This window comes from Paramisgurnus dabryanus, chromosome 3, assembly GCF_030506205.2.
Source record: "Paramisgurnus dabryanus chromosome 3, PD_genome_1.1, whole genome shotgun sequence".
Classification (NCBI taxonomy): Eukaryota; Metazoa; Chordata; class Actinopteri; order Cypriniformes; family Cobitidae; genus Paramisgurnus; species Paramisgurnus dabryanus.
In genome coordinates, this window is record NC_133339.1 from 39,172,972 (window position 1) to 39,187,391 (window position 14,420).

General features: G+C 34.8%; 2 protein-coding genes across 2 annotated transcripts; both read left to right on the top strand.

Moving 5' to 3' along the window:
* The first annotated feature begins 394 nt into the window (after positions 1–394).
* On the top strand, positions 395–5,490 carry LOC135729323 (epoxide hydrolase 4). Its single transcript, XM_065246918.2, has 7 exons — positions 395–735; positions 1,992–2,077; positions 2,194–2,351; positions 2,432–2,560; positions 2,682–2,785; positions 4,381–4,529; positions 4,836–5,490. The coding sequence occupies exons 1-7, from the start codon at positions 493–495 to the stop codon at positions 5,092–5,094; spliced, it is 1,128 nt and encodes a 375-aa protein (XP_065102990.2). The 5' UTR covers positions 395–492; the 3' UTR covers positions 5,095–5,490.
* Positions 5,491–7,762: 2,272 nt separating this feature from the next.
* On the top strand, positions 7,763–12,467 carry lpar2a (lysophosphatidic acid receptor 2a). The gene is made up of 3 exons (XM_065246801.2): positions 7,763–7,935; positions 8,325–9,243; positions 12,039–12,467. The coding sequence occupies exons 2-3, from the start codon at positions 8,502–8,504 to the stop codon at positions 12,371–12,373; spliced, it is 1,077 nt and encodes a 358-aa protein (XP_065102873.2). The 5' UTR covers positions 7,763–7,935; positions 8,325–8,501; the 3' UTR covers positions 12,374–12,467.
* The last annotated feature ends 1,953 nt before the right edge of the window (positions 12,468–14,420 follow it).

Here is a 14,420-nt window from a genome sequence, read left to right on the forward strand (position 1 = left end):
ACACAAACATGGACAAATGCACTGTTTTTATGTTCTAAGAAAAATATTTGGTTATTATATTTATTGGTTTTTCCTAACCCCAAAATAGCTGGAAGAAATCTGAAAAAAAGACAAACCAAATCCCAGGTCTCAGGAGGTTAAGGCAGCTCTTCCTTAGTATTCTTTTGTCCTACTATGGAAGTGAATGAGGCTTACAAACTGTTTGTTGACAAACATTCCTCAAAACATTTTGTAACAACACAAGAGTGAGTAAATGATTGCAGGATTTTCATATTTGGGTCAACTATCCCTTTTAATTCACACTAGTGGTTAATTGCATTTTGGAAACTCAATACTAGTTTATCAGTGGTATAAAAATAGCTTATATTGCCTGTGTTTCATTGCGGTCACATGAGGTTTATTTTGAAAGGTGAACTTCTCAGAAGGCTGAGAGCATTTGCTACAATGAGCCTGCGTCATAGGTCTCTCTAATTATTTTTTACCATTACCATAATGACTAGTTCTTTATGGCTGTTGCTTCTTTTACCAACACGTCTCAGTTTATGGATTCTCTCTTTGGTGTATTACATTCTTGTGTATGGCACAGCTGGAATCACAGCTTGTTTTGTATTGATTCGAATCGTCTGGACTGGATTTACAAATCCATACGGTACTTTCCAATGGACCGTCCGCAAGAAACCTCCAGAATGCCTTCAAGACCCTGCACTGGGTGAACATGCATATTTTAGGGGCAGGGTGAGAGCCATTTATAATACTATTCAAATGATGTGTAATGTCTTCAAACATATTTAGCACAGTTACTAAATTAATATATATGTGCTAGTGTGTTTTTGTGTTCAAGTAGAAAGGTAGGTGAAAGGTTAAATGATGACTACTCATATGTTGTGTTCTTGCGCCTCCTGTGTTTTAAAACATAACCCACAGCCTTTCCCTTGTCAAATATACTTGTATAGGGAGTCATTGTCAAAGGAGATTTGCTAAAGTAGTTATAAATAGCCTAAATCTTTTCCACATCTGATATGGATTTAAGTTCGCTGGTAGTTAGTGGTTCAGTAATTTTTTACTATGCAGTTTTTCTTTATCTAAACTGCAAATGTAGAAGAGATATATCTATCGTAGAATATATTTTATTTCTTTTTACACTCTTAAAACGGGTGTGTTAAAACAACACATTAGTGTTAATTCTGGGATAACACATTGCATGCGTTGTCCCGGAATCCACACATCTCTGTGTTATTGTTGAAACAACACATTTTGTGTTACTTTTAATGTTGTATTTTAACACAAAATGACACATAATGTGTTAAAATTACACATAATGTGGTAAAAGCTTAACACACAAAGACGTGTAAAAAATTAGCACATCCTTTCTAAGAGTGTATTGTGTTTAATTATTGTTTTATTTTTAGCCTATTAAAGGTATGTGGATAATTATACATGGATTGAATCACTTATCACGTATTATTTTGGATTTTCTACTCTTCCCATACTGCATATATTGTAGGAAGTAAAGCATTTGGAAATATACAATATTTGTTTTACCTTCATGTATCAACATATATTTAAAAATATAACTCAAAAACAAGCAAATACATTTTTAATTTTACAAACTGTATTCTTTGCCAAAAGATATTTTAAATATGCTAATAAAATACAAGTATATTTTTGAAGTTGAAAATATATTTAATTTTAACCTTTTCAAACTTGTTATGTTTACAGGTCTATGTAAGATAAACAAAGTTTTTCTTCTAATGCGACGTGAATATATTTCCTTGGATATAAATATATTTTTTAATGCTTTAAAATGTATTTATTTTTAAAATATATTTAAAAATATATCTGTGGAAAAAAACTATTTGTAAACATATTTAGCAAATATTTTTTTGGCCATTTTTGTATATTTTAAAATATATATATAAAAATATTCTTTTTTTTTGTGCCGTATGGGTCACAAAAATTTTCTCATGACGACTATTTTCTTTCCCCTTTAGAGTTCAGGCTTGAGGTTTCATTATGTAAGCAAAGGAGACCACAGGAAGCCACTAATGCTGTTTCTTCATGGGTTCCCAGAAAATTGGTGACATCCTCATCTATGTTGCAGTGAACAGTTGTCTAGATTTTTTTACATATAATATGGACTAACTTCCTCTTTAATAAAGTTTATTTGATCAACGAGGTAACTATTATCTGCAGGTACTCGTGGCGTTACCAGTTACAGGAATTTTGCAGTCATTACCACACGGTGGCGCTAGATCTGCGTGGCTGTGGAGATTCAGACGCACCACTCCAGCTGGAGGAATATTCATTGGAAAAGCTCTTATACGACATCAGAAACACTATTGACGAATTGGGTACTTACAATATACAGTGTGATCTATTTTTCTATCCATTATATACAACAGAACACTATTAAATTGTTTTTGAATTGTAGGTCACACAAGTTGTGTATTGGTGGGCCACGACTGGGGTGGGATGCTGGCATGGCATTTTGCCCTGGACCGGCCTGACATGGTACAACTTCTTATAGTCATGAATGCCCCTCACCCTGCCTCGTGGCTGGGTAAGAGTGTGTTTCTGCTTCGATTTCACTGCTCAAATTTCAGTTCTGGTTTATAAATACTTCCCTAAACTGAACCGTACATATGTAAGCAATAAAATATATCATTTTCGGTCCAATCCAGATGCAGTTTTAAGAAGACCCTCTCAGCTGTTGCGTTCTGGACTTGCATGCTTCTTCCAGTTGCCTCTGCTACCTGAGATTGCTCTGTCCCTTGAAGACTTTAAGGTTGTGTGATCTTTGTTTTTGTTTTCCTCAGACATGCTTTAAGATAATATAATCTGTTAACTTAAAGGTGCAGTGTGTAAATTTTAGTGGCATCTAGTGGTGAGGTTGTGAATTGCAACCAACGGCTCAGTTCACTGTTCACCCCCCGCTTTTGAAATGCATAGAAAAGCTACAGTAGCCACCACCGGAAAAACATGTCATCATCGGAGACAACTTTGTAAAAAAAGTTTGTCCGTTAAGGGCTTCTGTAGAAACATGGCGGCACAAAATACGACTTCCATGGGGACCCTCTGTGTATGTGGATAAAAACATCTCATTCTAAAGGTAATAAAAACGTAAAGGTTCATTATGAAAGGTCTTTACACACCCCTGATAATATAGTTTTGTATATTATTTTGCATTTCTGTCAAGAGATCATTTAAAAAAATTACACACTGCACCTTTAAGAGGAACCTAAACCAGCCTAGGATGGTTTGCCAGACTTAGCCTAAAGAGTAAATAAGTTTAGGTTGGATTTGTGAGGAGAAACATTAAACTGTTGATGCATTGTAAGAGACTATTGTACATATTTTGTTTGTGTAATCCCATATCGCAAAAAAAATATATGCTAAATACATTTTGTAGAAAGTGAAGCCCAATTAAAAATATTTTTGAATTTAAATTTTGTTTTAACTTTCATATATCAACATATATTTCAAAATGTATTTCAATGGCAAGCAAATACATTTAAAATTGTACAATTCTTTTATTCTTGGCCAAAATATATTTGAAATATATGCTAAATACAAATTAAAATATATTTTTGAAGTTAAAAATATATTAAATTTTAACCTGTTCAAACCTTTTACTTTTTAAAACTTTTTCTTCCAATGGGACGTGACTATTTTCCTTGATTTGAAATATATGGACGGCTAAATATATATTTTAAATGTTTTAAAATACATTTATTTTTAAAATACAGTTCAAAATATAAAAAAATGGCCAAAAAATATTGGTGAAAAATATATTTTGTAAACATATTCCAAAATATATTTTAGCAAATATACGTTTTGGCCAAATATATTTGAAAATGTATTTACAAATATCTTTTTTTTTTGCCTTGCCATATGGGATATTGGTGTCAGCTGTGTTTCGTTAAATTTAGCTTTCTGTCTTTTGATTTTCATGTTTATAAAGTTAATTCAGAATAGGGCTGCATAACGATTAATCGCGACTAATCGTTTGCAGAATAAAAGTTTTTGTTTACATTATATAAGTGTGTGTACTGTGTATAATAATTATGTAAATATAAATACACACACATTTATGTATAACTTTAAGAAAAATATATATTTATGTGTAAGGTATTTATATTTATATATAATATTAATTATATATAAATATAAAAATTTATATAAACATGTAAATATTTCTTAATTATATACATGCATGTGTGTGTATTTATATATAGATAATTATTGTACACAGTACACACACTTATATAATGTAAACAAAAACTTTTATTCTGCAAACGATTAGTCGCGATTAATCGTTATGCAGCCCTAATTCAGAAATTATTTGCAACCCATATTTTCAATATTTATTTATGTGTCTAGTTAGTGCGAAGTCTGCTCTGTGGCAAAAATGTGGGCATCAGAAACAAAGAGAGGAGATTGACCGAAGCCCAGCTGGAGGGTTACTTATACCGCCTGTCTCAACCTGGAGGACTCACAGCTCCTCTAAACTATTTTCGCTCCCTTCTGAGGTTTAAACTCTTAGCACTTTCACTTCTATATGGCTTTGAATAATCACACACATGCACTGGTTTCTGTTTTATATGGGGACTTGTATAGGCCTACTGAATATTCAATTCCCCTTCCCTAACCCAACCACCACAGAAAACTTTCAGCATTTTTACATTTATAAAGAAACATAATTTAGTTGGATTTTAAGCTGTTTTCCTCGATGAGGACCAAAGAAACTTCCCCACAAAGTCAAAAATGACTGCACTGGCATGTACACTACGTTTTGTATTGCTGTGAGTGGTTACTGTGTACTCCTGTTTCTGCAGTAACACTCTGTACAAGCATCAGGATGTTGGTGTGCCCTGCATGTTAATTTGGGGTGAAGCTGATAATATACTGGTAGAGGGAATGTCCGGTGCAACCAGACCTTACGCCCGGGGTCCCGTCATCATTCACACTATTCCCGAGTGCAGCCACTGGGTTCAGCAGGATCAACCTGAGATAGTCAACAAACTCATCTGGGAATTTGTTCTGGACGAAGATATTATAAAACACAATCATGCCAAGCTTCTAGCTGCCTTGTGAATAGGAGCAATAAAATGAGACATAAATCATTTGAGTCACTACAGCCTTCTGTAAGGTTGTTAGGCAAATTGCCTCTTGAAAAAACAACTAGCCTACTTGCTTTATGTGTTATTTGTCTTTTAGTAAGTTTATAAAAGTTTGGTTTAACATCTGTTTAGTGCACTGTATCATATTGGTGCAATTTTGTAGGTCAGTTAATGCTTGAAGGTGCGTTCAGATTTGGGATACAAAGTTTTTGCCCTTTATGTAATCTTCAATTAGGCAAAATATGTGTTGTATATGCATTCAATTCAACTAAAAACTCAATATGACTAACCCAAAATATCCTAGTACTGGTGTGTTTCACTTTATAATGTGCCTGGAAATTGTATAACATAAAAATAATGTTTGATTTGATTTATGTGTTTATCCACACATTCTGAAAATTCAAGCATTGATTATGCAAGAATGTGCTGCCATCAGTCAGGATGTCGCCAAAAAGTTGATTGACAGCATGCCAGGGCGAATTAAAGAAGGGAATTGAAAAAGAAGGGTCAACATAAACATATGTAATTTTCAATAAAAGCCTTATGAAATGTATTATATTTTAGTATACCATAGTAACATCTGACAAAAAGATCTAAAAACACTTAAGTAGCAGACTTTGTGAAAATTAATATTTGTGTCATTCTCAAAAAAAGAAAAAAAGTCACAAATGTGTACATTTGAAGTAGCAACATGTCCCCTTGAGGTACAAAGGTGTACTTTTGAAAGGGTACCGCCCCAATGGCAACTTTTATACCGTTATCTTTTCTGAGAGTGTATAAAAGTATTATATGACTTTAGCAGAATGAGATTACACTGTAGCACAGAAGTGGCCTACTTTTTGTCATTTTAGTTGTTAACCATTTTTTCTCCCACAGAGGAAGAACACACATTAAAGAATTGACATTGTCTGGTAAACTCATGAATAATCATCCGTTCCATCTTGTACCTCACTGGAAGCCAACATCTTTGTGAATAGGGCTGTGTCCAGCCAACAAGAAAATAAAATTGTAAAAAAATAAATATATTTAAGGTAAAAGAAAGAAAAAATCCTTAAACAGAGCTTCTTCAATAATGTAATACTATATACACAATATTATTTAGTGTTTAATAAAATGCCATACTACAATGTTTTTGAAGATTAATAAGTATATACTTTAGTACATACAGTGCTACGGTAACAGTTTATAAAACAGTTAGTTCAATATGGTTACACGGATATTTCCGATATTTATTATAATATATATTATAATTATAGATCCCATATGGCAAAAAATATATTTTCAAATATATAATTTTAGATGTTTTTCAAAATATACAAAAGATATATGTACTGAAATGTATTTTATAACATGTTAACAAAATTTATTTTTGGCAATTTTTTGAATATTTTGAAATATTTTTTAAAAATAGATATATTTTAAAGCATGTATATTCACGTTACATTGAAAGAAAAACTTTCTATGTTACAAACCTGTAAACATGGACGTCACATGGATGGTCGTGCGGCTGCGCAATATCGCGGCTTCGCGGGTAAAGAAGAGGGGAGGGGTTAAGATCGTATTCTATTCAACACATTATACAAATGTATTTTATTTTTTTACATAGTGCTTTTAATGTACATTTGAATGAATACATATTACTACTATTAATTAAATATAAAAATCTCATCTCATAAAAAAATTAAATCTCATTCTGTTTGGGGGGGCCACTGGGGGGACAGTGACTTTTATGGGGGGACCCCTTGGGGACGCCACTGCCAATCAGGGACACAGAGATTTTCAAATCTGTGCATTTCAGGAAGAGAGGTAAAATCTGGAGCTACGAAAATGTACGGTATGTGGAAAATAATTTGATTTTTAAACATAAACCACGCGAACACATTGTTTATAGCAAATACACAAAATAACGTTGTTTATTAGGAATGAAATAGGTGCACTTTAAAATTAAATATATTTTCAACTGCAAAAATATACTTAAAATTGTATATTTTATACATATTTATGCATTTTATACTAATACTTTATACATTTTATACAAACTTTTTGTTATACAAACATATATTTTGGCCAGGAATGTTTTTTTTTGTATGGGTTTTAAAATTTGAAATGTATTTGTTGCCCCCGAAATACATTTTGAAATATATGTCAATATATGAAGGTTTAAACAAAATATATTTTCAAATTCAAAAATATATTTAATAAAGATTTACTTTCTACAAAATGTATTAAGCATATATTTAAAATATATTTTTGGCACAAAACATGTTTTTTTTTGTCATAACCATGTTTTAGGTGTATTGTTATATGGTTTTAATACATAGAGACCAGAAAAAAAACCAACCAAATTCCCATTATTAAATACAAAAGAATTTCTGTTATGGTTTCTATTGTTTGTTTGTTGTTGTTTTCGCAGAAATGTTTAAAACTAAATGTTTTAAACTGTAGCAAAACTATGGTTAAATGTTCGTGACACTGTTGAGACACTTTCGTTATTATTTACTTTCGTTTTACAATCTAAATCACAGATTATGAGAAATCAAAACATCTAAACCTTTTACCATCATTCAAACGTGATATCAGCACACCTCTGCCGCGCGACGATTGGCCCCTCATCCTCTGATTTCAGCCAGTCAGCTTCAGGGAGGCGGGATCAGCGATCGCAGAACTCTCGAACTCTCGCACTTCAAGTCAAGAATCGATCCGTAAACTCCGCCAGATGAGCATTTCCGGCAAACTACTGCGTGCCAAAACAACCCCACATAGGCTACTCAACTCCGAGTTTGTTTTCTTTGCTTGCTTTCAACGCCACGCATCGGTGAGTGTTTTAGATTTTGACGTTCTTACTTAAGTGTTGTTTCAGAAGAAAGTTAATAATGTCGCTTTTCTGACAATCATTCGAGTCAAACTTTGGTCTAGAGAATAAAGTGATCCGGATTGTTGAATTTGGACTTCATTCACTACATGCAACAGTTTCATTTCCCTGTCTGCTGAGAGCACGTTTCTCTATTTGCGAGACGGCTATAAATAGTGATTTTTTTATCACTACTTAATTTTTATGTTAACTACCTTTTACGATTTCTATAATCTACTTATGATGGAGGTTTAGGGAGGACATGTTTTTTCTAGTACCATATCTTGTTCCCATCATTTACACCCTTGTTAAAGATTAACTTCTTCACTTATCTTATTTCTTCTTGTTTTAAGACTGGAGAGCCAAAAGAGACACGCCTTGAGAGCATTACATTTCTACATTGTTTGATATGTACAAGCTCCATTTCAAATGGAGGCTGCTCGCATCAGAATAACAACATCAGGAAAAACTGGCCTAACTGGCAACAACTAACTTAAACATTTCATCTGATCTACACAAACCCTCCTATAATGTTATATAATAATTCCTGCGAGGCGTACAATCAGCCGGTCTCCTTCTTTTACAATAAAATTGGGAAGCCCATTACCACAAACTGGCGTCCACAAGACTTCGTGGTGGTCGGACTCGGCGTCCCGATTTGTATCTTAATTGTTCTGGCTAACATGTTGGTTATAACCGCCATAATCATCAACCGGCATTTCCACTATCCCATCTATTACTTACTGGGAAACATGGCGGCCGCTGACCTCTTTGCAGGCATCTCTTATCTCTACCTGGTGTTCCACACCGGTCCATGGACCATCAATCTGACGGTGAACGAGTGGTTTATCCGTGGAGCTTTGATTAACATGAGCCTGACCGCCTCGGTGGTCAACCTCCTGGCCGTGGCCGTGGAGCGCCATCAGACCATCTTTACCATGCAGCTCCACAGCACCATGACCAAGTGGCGTGTGGTGATGCTGATCGTGATCATCTGGTTGATGGCCATCATCATAGGCCTGGTGCCCACTATGGGCTGGAACTGCGTTTGCGATCTGAGCACCTGCTGCACGGTTGCGCCCCTGTACTCTCGCAGCTTCCTGGTGTCCTGGGCCGTGCTCAACCTGGTGGCCTTCTTCATCATGGTGGCCGTGTACACTCGCATCTTCATCTACGTGCGTCGCAAGAGCCAAATGATGTCACCTCATACCGATCAGCCTGTGCACAATCAGACTGTTATCAGCCTTATGAAGACCATGTCCATGATTTTGGGTAAGACCTTGACGTGTTATGGAGACGTCCTGTTTTGTTTGCTGCTCTGTTCTTATTTTTACTGTGCACTTAAATTAAAATGAAACTTTTTTTTTCTCTTAAGTATAAATGTGTTAGACTTAAAGAATAAATGTATACTGGTATGATCTAAAACACTGACAAAATTCTCATACAGAAGATGTAAGCATCCAAAACCTACAGTTTGGCACTTGCGCTAAAAAAAATCTAGAATTCAATTCTAATCAAATGTATTGTCCAATCAAATGCTCTTTGGATGCTAAACCGTCCCGCCGTCGTTTTGTTACAGTACGTCATTGCTGAATTGTGTCATAAATTAAACACTATTGGTTATTTATAAAAAGGGGGAGGGTCTTCTCATTTCCACTGTTTCAGTTAAACTGACATCATCACATCAAATAAAAGGCTTGTTTGAGATGTCTAAAATTTAGACGAGAGTAGGCGACTACAGTGAACGTAGGAGTGAAAAAAGAGCATTAAAGTCGACCACTTCATCAATCTTGCAGTCTAGTCGACCACAAACATCAGCAGTGGCTTTTTGAGATTCAAGTTCGAGTATTTGATCGCGGATGAAATAGATGCAACTGAAATAACAATAAATGCATTAAAATGAAGATGTTTATAAGGAGAATCAATGAAAGTGAACTGTTCATTCCTGGAAAAGGCTAGTTATAAATGCCTCACAGTGCAAATAATTCAGCAGCAATACAAAAGTGTAAAGAAATCTATTCAAAATATAAATGTCAATGACAAGTAAGGTACTATAGGTAGTGGAGTTTTAGAATTAAGAAGTTATCAGCTGACGTCCCTGGGCCAATGAGCTTTAAAGAGATAGTTCACCCAAAATTGAAAATAATGTCATTAATGTCATTCCAAACTCGTAATGTTGCGTTTACACCAGCCACAGTAGTGACGGCAAAAACGAGCTATTCGCGCGTAATTGGACGCTTGAACATTTGAGTTCACTTGGTTCATTCACGCGTGAAACTGTAGGCATTCGAGAAATTCACGCGGAAATTCGCGTCCTGTAATCACGTCACTACTACAGCAAGGTCATGATTGGTTAGCGCAGCGGGGAAATCCGCAGAAGCTCAGATTTTTCAACTTGCGCGTTTTCCCGTGGTGGCACCCCTTCCCCGCGTTCCGCACCATCCCCACTGCGATGCAGGATAATAATCCGCATGTAATCGCGTCTTTGCATTGATTTAACATGTAAATCACCCATGCTTGCCGCCTCTACTGCAGCTGGTGTAAACGCAGCATAAGACCTCCGTTCTTCTTCGGAACACAGTTTAAGATGTTTTAGATTTAGTCCGAGAGCTTGTTGACCCTTCATTGAAAATCTATGTATGGTATACTGTCCATGTCCAGAAAGGTAATAAAAACCTCATCAAAATAATCCATGTAACATCAATGATCAGTAAGAATGTGTTGAAGCAAAAAAATTAGGACTTTATTCAGCATTGTCTTCTCTAAAGTCACGTGACTGCAGTGCATGACGTGTTATCTGGTGCGCCCCAGCTGTTTTTTTTGTTTTTGTGCGCCCAGGCTTTGACACACGCTGTAAGTCTGGAAAAAAAGTGTCTGAGGATAACACGTCTTCCGTGTCACGTGACTTTAGTCTCGCGCATGCGCTTTACAAAAGGTGCGGAAAAGAAGACAATGCTGAATAAAGTCGTAATTTTTGTACCAAAATGTATTTTCGATGCTTCAACAAATTCTAACTGACCCCCTGATGTCACATGGACTACTTTGATGTTGTTTTATTACTTTTCTGGACATGGACAGTATACCGTACATAGATTTTCAATGAAGGGTCAACAAGCTCTCGGGCTAAATCTATAACATCTTAAACTGTGATTAAACCAAAGATGAACGAAGGTTTGGAACGACATGAGAGTGACATTCTTTTCATTTTTGGGTGAACTATCCCTTTAAGCAAGGCTTTTCCAAAATGTTTTCTTTTGCATTCAACAGAATAAACTCACACTGGTTTAAAACAACAATAGAGTCATTTTTAAGTACAGTTAAGCTCACCAAACCAGTTTGAGGCATGCTTGATCTAACACCTTATCTTATGTCTTGTGCCTCAAGTCAGAAGCAGTTATTTATTTACCCTGAGGTTTTAGGTTTGAGTATATAGCTTTGCGTTATCTTTAAATCATGAAACACAAAGCAAACATCACTTGCAACAAAACTGTAAAACCTTAAGTGCTACTGTCAGTGTTTGTGTAAAAGCAAAACTATGTAAATTATACGTGTTATTTACACCGACTGGACGCAGCTATAGTCACGCTTGAACTATGCATCTTTACATTTAGTGTGCGTAGTTGTTTGTTATACTGTACTCCATATTGTGTAAAGGTGTAGAATTACACCAAGTCTGTGAAAACTCCATTAAAGTCTTTTTATAATGGTTTCTTGTTTTCTACATAAAATCAATCTACATAACATAAAGATCATTGTGTGAAACGTTGATAACTTTAATATTGACTAAGTAAGATTAAAATGCATAATTGAAATCAAAATCTCAAAATCAGATTGACTAGCTTAAATGTCACAGACAGGGTCACATGTTGTTGTTCTGCACAATACTATGTTTTACAAAACATGACTTGTAAAGTAGATTTTAAAGTTAAGCCTATTTTTAACACCTTACTGTACTTTGTTAGAAAATGATGATGATAAGAACGCTTTGCATGCCACTGTGGTTTGTGCAATGCAAACAAGTCTTACACTGAACGGCTCTCATGAACCATTTTTTTGCTTCTCTTTAGGGGCCTTTGTGATCTGTTGGACGCCAGGTTTGGTGATTTTGTTACTGGATGGTCTGAATTGTAGTAAATGCGAGGTACTTAAATATGAAAAGTACTGCCTGGTTTTGGCGGAGTGCAACTCTTTGGTGAACCCCATCATCTATTCGTTTCGGGACACGGACATGAGGACCACCTACAAACGCATTCTGTGCTTCCCTTGGAGAGGAATGCCCCAGCGTGAGAGGCCTTCAAGCATCCGCTTTGAGTCTGTAAAAACAGGGGCACCCCCGGAGAAAAACGGCAATAACTCTCCGTGTTCAGAACTTGTTACTTCACAAACCCTATTTTCTCAATAGGGAGAGCATTTCTGTGTAAATACTTTACTTTGTATCTGATCGGTTAAATGATCACAGCGTGTACAAAGAGTAAATACTTCATTTTTGATAGCTTGTTTGTTGCATGTTTTTCTTTGACAATAGACCCATTAAGAGGTCTTTTGTGTCTGTTTGTTACTGGGCACGGCTATTTCAGGGCATACAGGAAGTCTTTGTTTTTCCAAACCACAAGCTTTAGGAACAAAAACTGACCATGTTGAACCAATTTATTTAGTTGGGAGTAAGAGAGAGAGAGAATAAAGTGCAAACTTAAAGGGATAGTTTACTCATCATTTACTCATCCTTAAGTTGTAACAGATCACCCGTATAAATTACTTATTTGAAGAATGTTTTTAACAAAGAAGGTCTGGGGCACCATTGACTTCCATAGAAGAAAAAATAATACTATGGTGCCCCTGATCTGTTTGGTTATAAACATTCTTTAAAACATATTCCTCTGTGTTCGGTAGAATTTATAAAATTTTACATTTTTGTGTGAACTATCCCTTTTAAAATAGTTTTTGAACAATATAGTTTATGCTAACCCTGAACCAATCCTGTGTGCAAGGTATCAAACATTACAGCCTTATTACTATGCTAATATGAGTAGAAGTTTTAAATAATTTTTAAGTTAGCCATCTATTGGTTGTGCAGTGGCCTTGAATGTTCAGCTGAACACAGAGGAAGATATTTAAAGAATGTTTTTAACAAAGAAGGTCTGGGGCACCATTGACTTCCATAGAAGAAAAAATAATACTATGGTGCCCCTGATCTGTTTGGTTATAAACATTCTTTAAAACATATTCCTCTGTGTTCGGTAGAATTTATAAAATTTTACATTTTTGTGTGAACTATCCCTTTTAAAATAGTTTTTGAACAGTATAGTTTATGCTAACCCTGAACCAATCCTGTGTGCAAGGTATCAAACATTACAGCCTTATTACTATGCTAATATGAGTAGAAGTTTTAAATAATTTTTAAGTTAGCCATCTATTGGTTGTGCAGTGGCCTTGAATGTTCAGCTGAACACAGAGGAAGATATTTAAAGAATGTTTTTAACAAAGATGGTCTGGGGCACCATTGACTTCCATAGTAGAAAAAAATAATACGAAGTGAATGGTGTCCCTGATCTGTTTGGTTATAAACATTCTTTAAAATACATTCCTGTGTATATATGCGGCAGAACAAATTAATTTATACAATTAAAATTTTTGGCGTAAACTATCCCTTTAAAATAGTTGTTAAACAATATGGGTTACACCGACCTTGAACCGATCTTTTGTGCATTTTAATTTGTCAAAGTTAAAAACATTAGTGATGAAAGACATTACAACCTTATTACTATGCTAATATGAGTAGAAGTTTTAAAATATTTTTAAGTTAGCCATCTATTGATTGTGCAGTGACCATGAATGTTAATTTAAAGTGATAGTTCACCCAAAAATTATAATTCTGTCATCATTCACTCACCATCAAGTTGTAAAACACCTGTGTACATTACTTTGTTTAGCTAAACACAGAGGAAGATATTTCAAGAATGTTTTTAACAAAGAAGGTCTGGGGCACCATTGACTTCCAAAGTAGGAAAAAATAATACTATGGAAGTGAATGGTGCCCCTGATCTGTTTGGTTATAAACATTCTTTAAAATATATTCCTGTGTTCGACAGATCAAAGAAATGTAATTTTTTTTTATTTTTTGTGTGAACTATCGCTTTAAAATACTTTTTAAACAATATAATTTATGCTAACCCTGAACTTTGTGCATTTTACTTGGTCAAGGTCAAAAATTAGTGATGAAAGCCATTACAACCTAATAACTATGCTAATATGAGTAGAAGTTTTAAAATATTTTTAAGTTAGCAATCTATTGATTGTGCAGTGGCCATGAATTTTAATTTAAAGTGATAGTTCACCCAAAAATTATAATTCTGTCACTATCTACTCACCCTTAAGTCGTAACACACCTGTGTACATTACTTTGTTCAGCTGAACACAGAAGAAGGTATTTGAGGAATGTTTTAAACAAA

Coding starts and splice junctions, on each gene's coding strand:
- LOC135729323 (XM_065246918.2), top strand. CDS start 493: ATGACTAGTTCTTTATGGCTGTTGCTTCTTTTACCAACACGTCTCAGT. Junction 736..1,991: donor ATGCATATTTTAGGGGCAGG/GTGAGAGCCATT, acceptor TTTCCCCTTTAG/AGTTCAGGCTTGAGGTTTCA. Junction 2,786..4,380: donor TGTCCCTTGAAGACTTTAAG/GTTGTGTGATCT, acceptor TTATGTGTCTAG/TTAGTGCGAAGTCTGCTCTG.
- lpar2a (XM_065246801.2), top strand. CDS start 8,502: ATGTTATATAATAATTCCTGCGAGGCGTACAATCAGCCGGTCTCCTTC. Junction 9,244..12,038: donor GACCATGTCCATGATTTTGG/GTAAGACCTTGA, acceptor GCTTCTCTTTAG/GGGCCTTTGTGATCTGTTGG.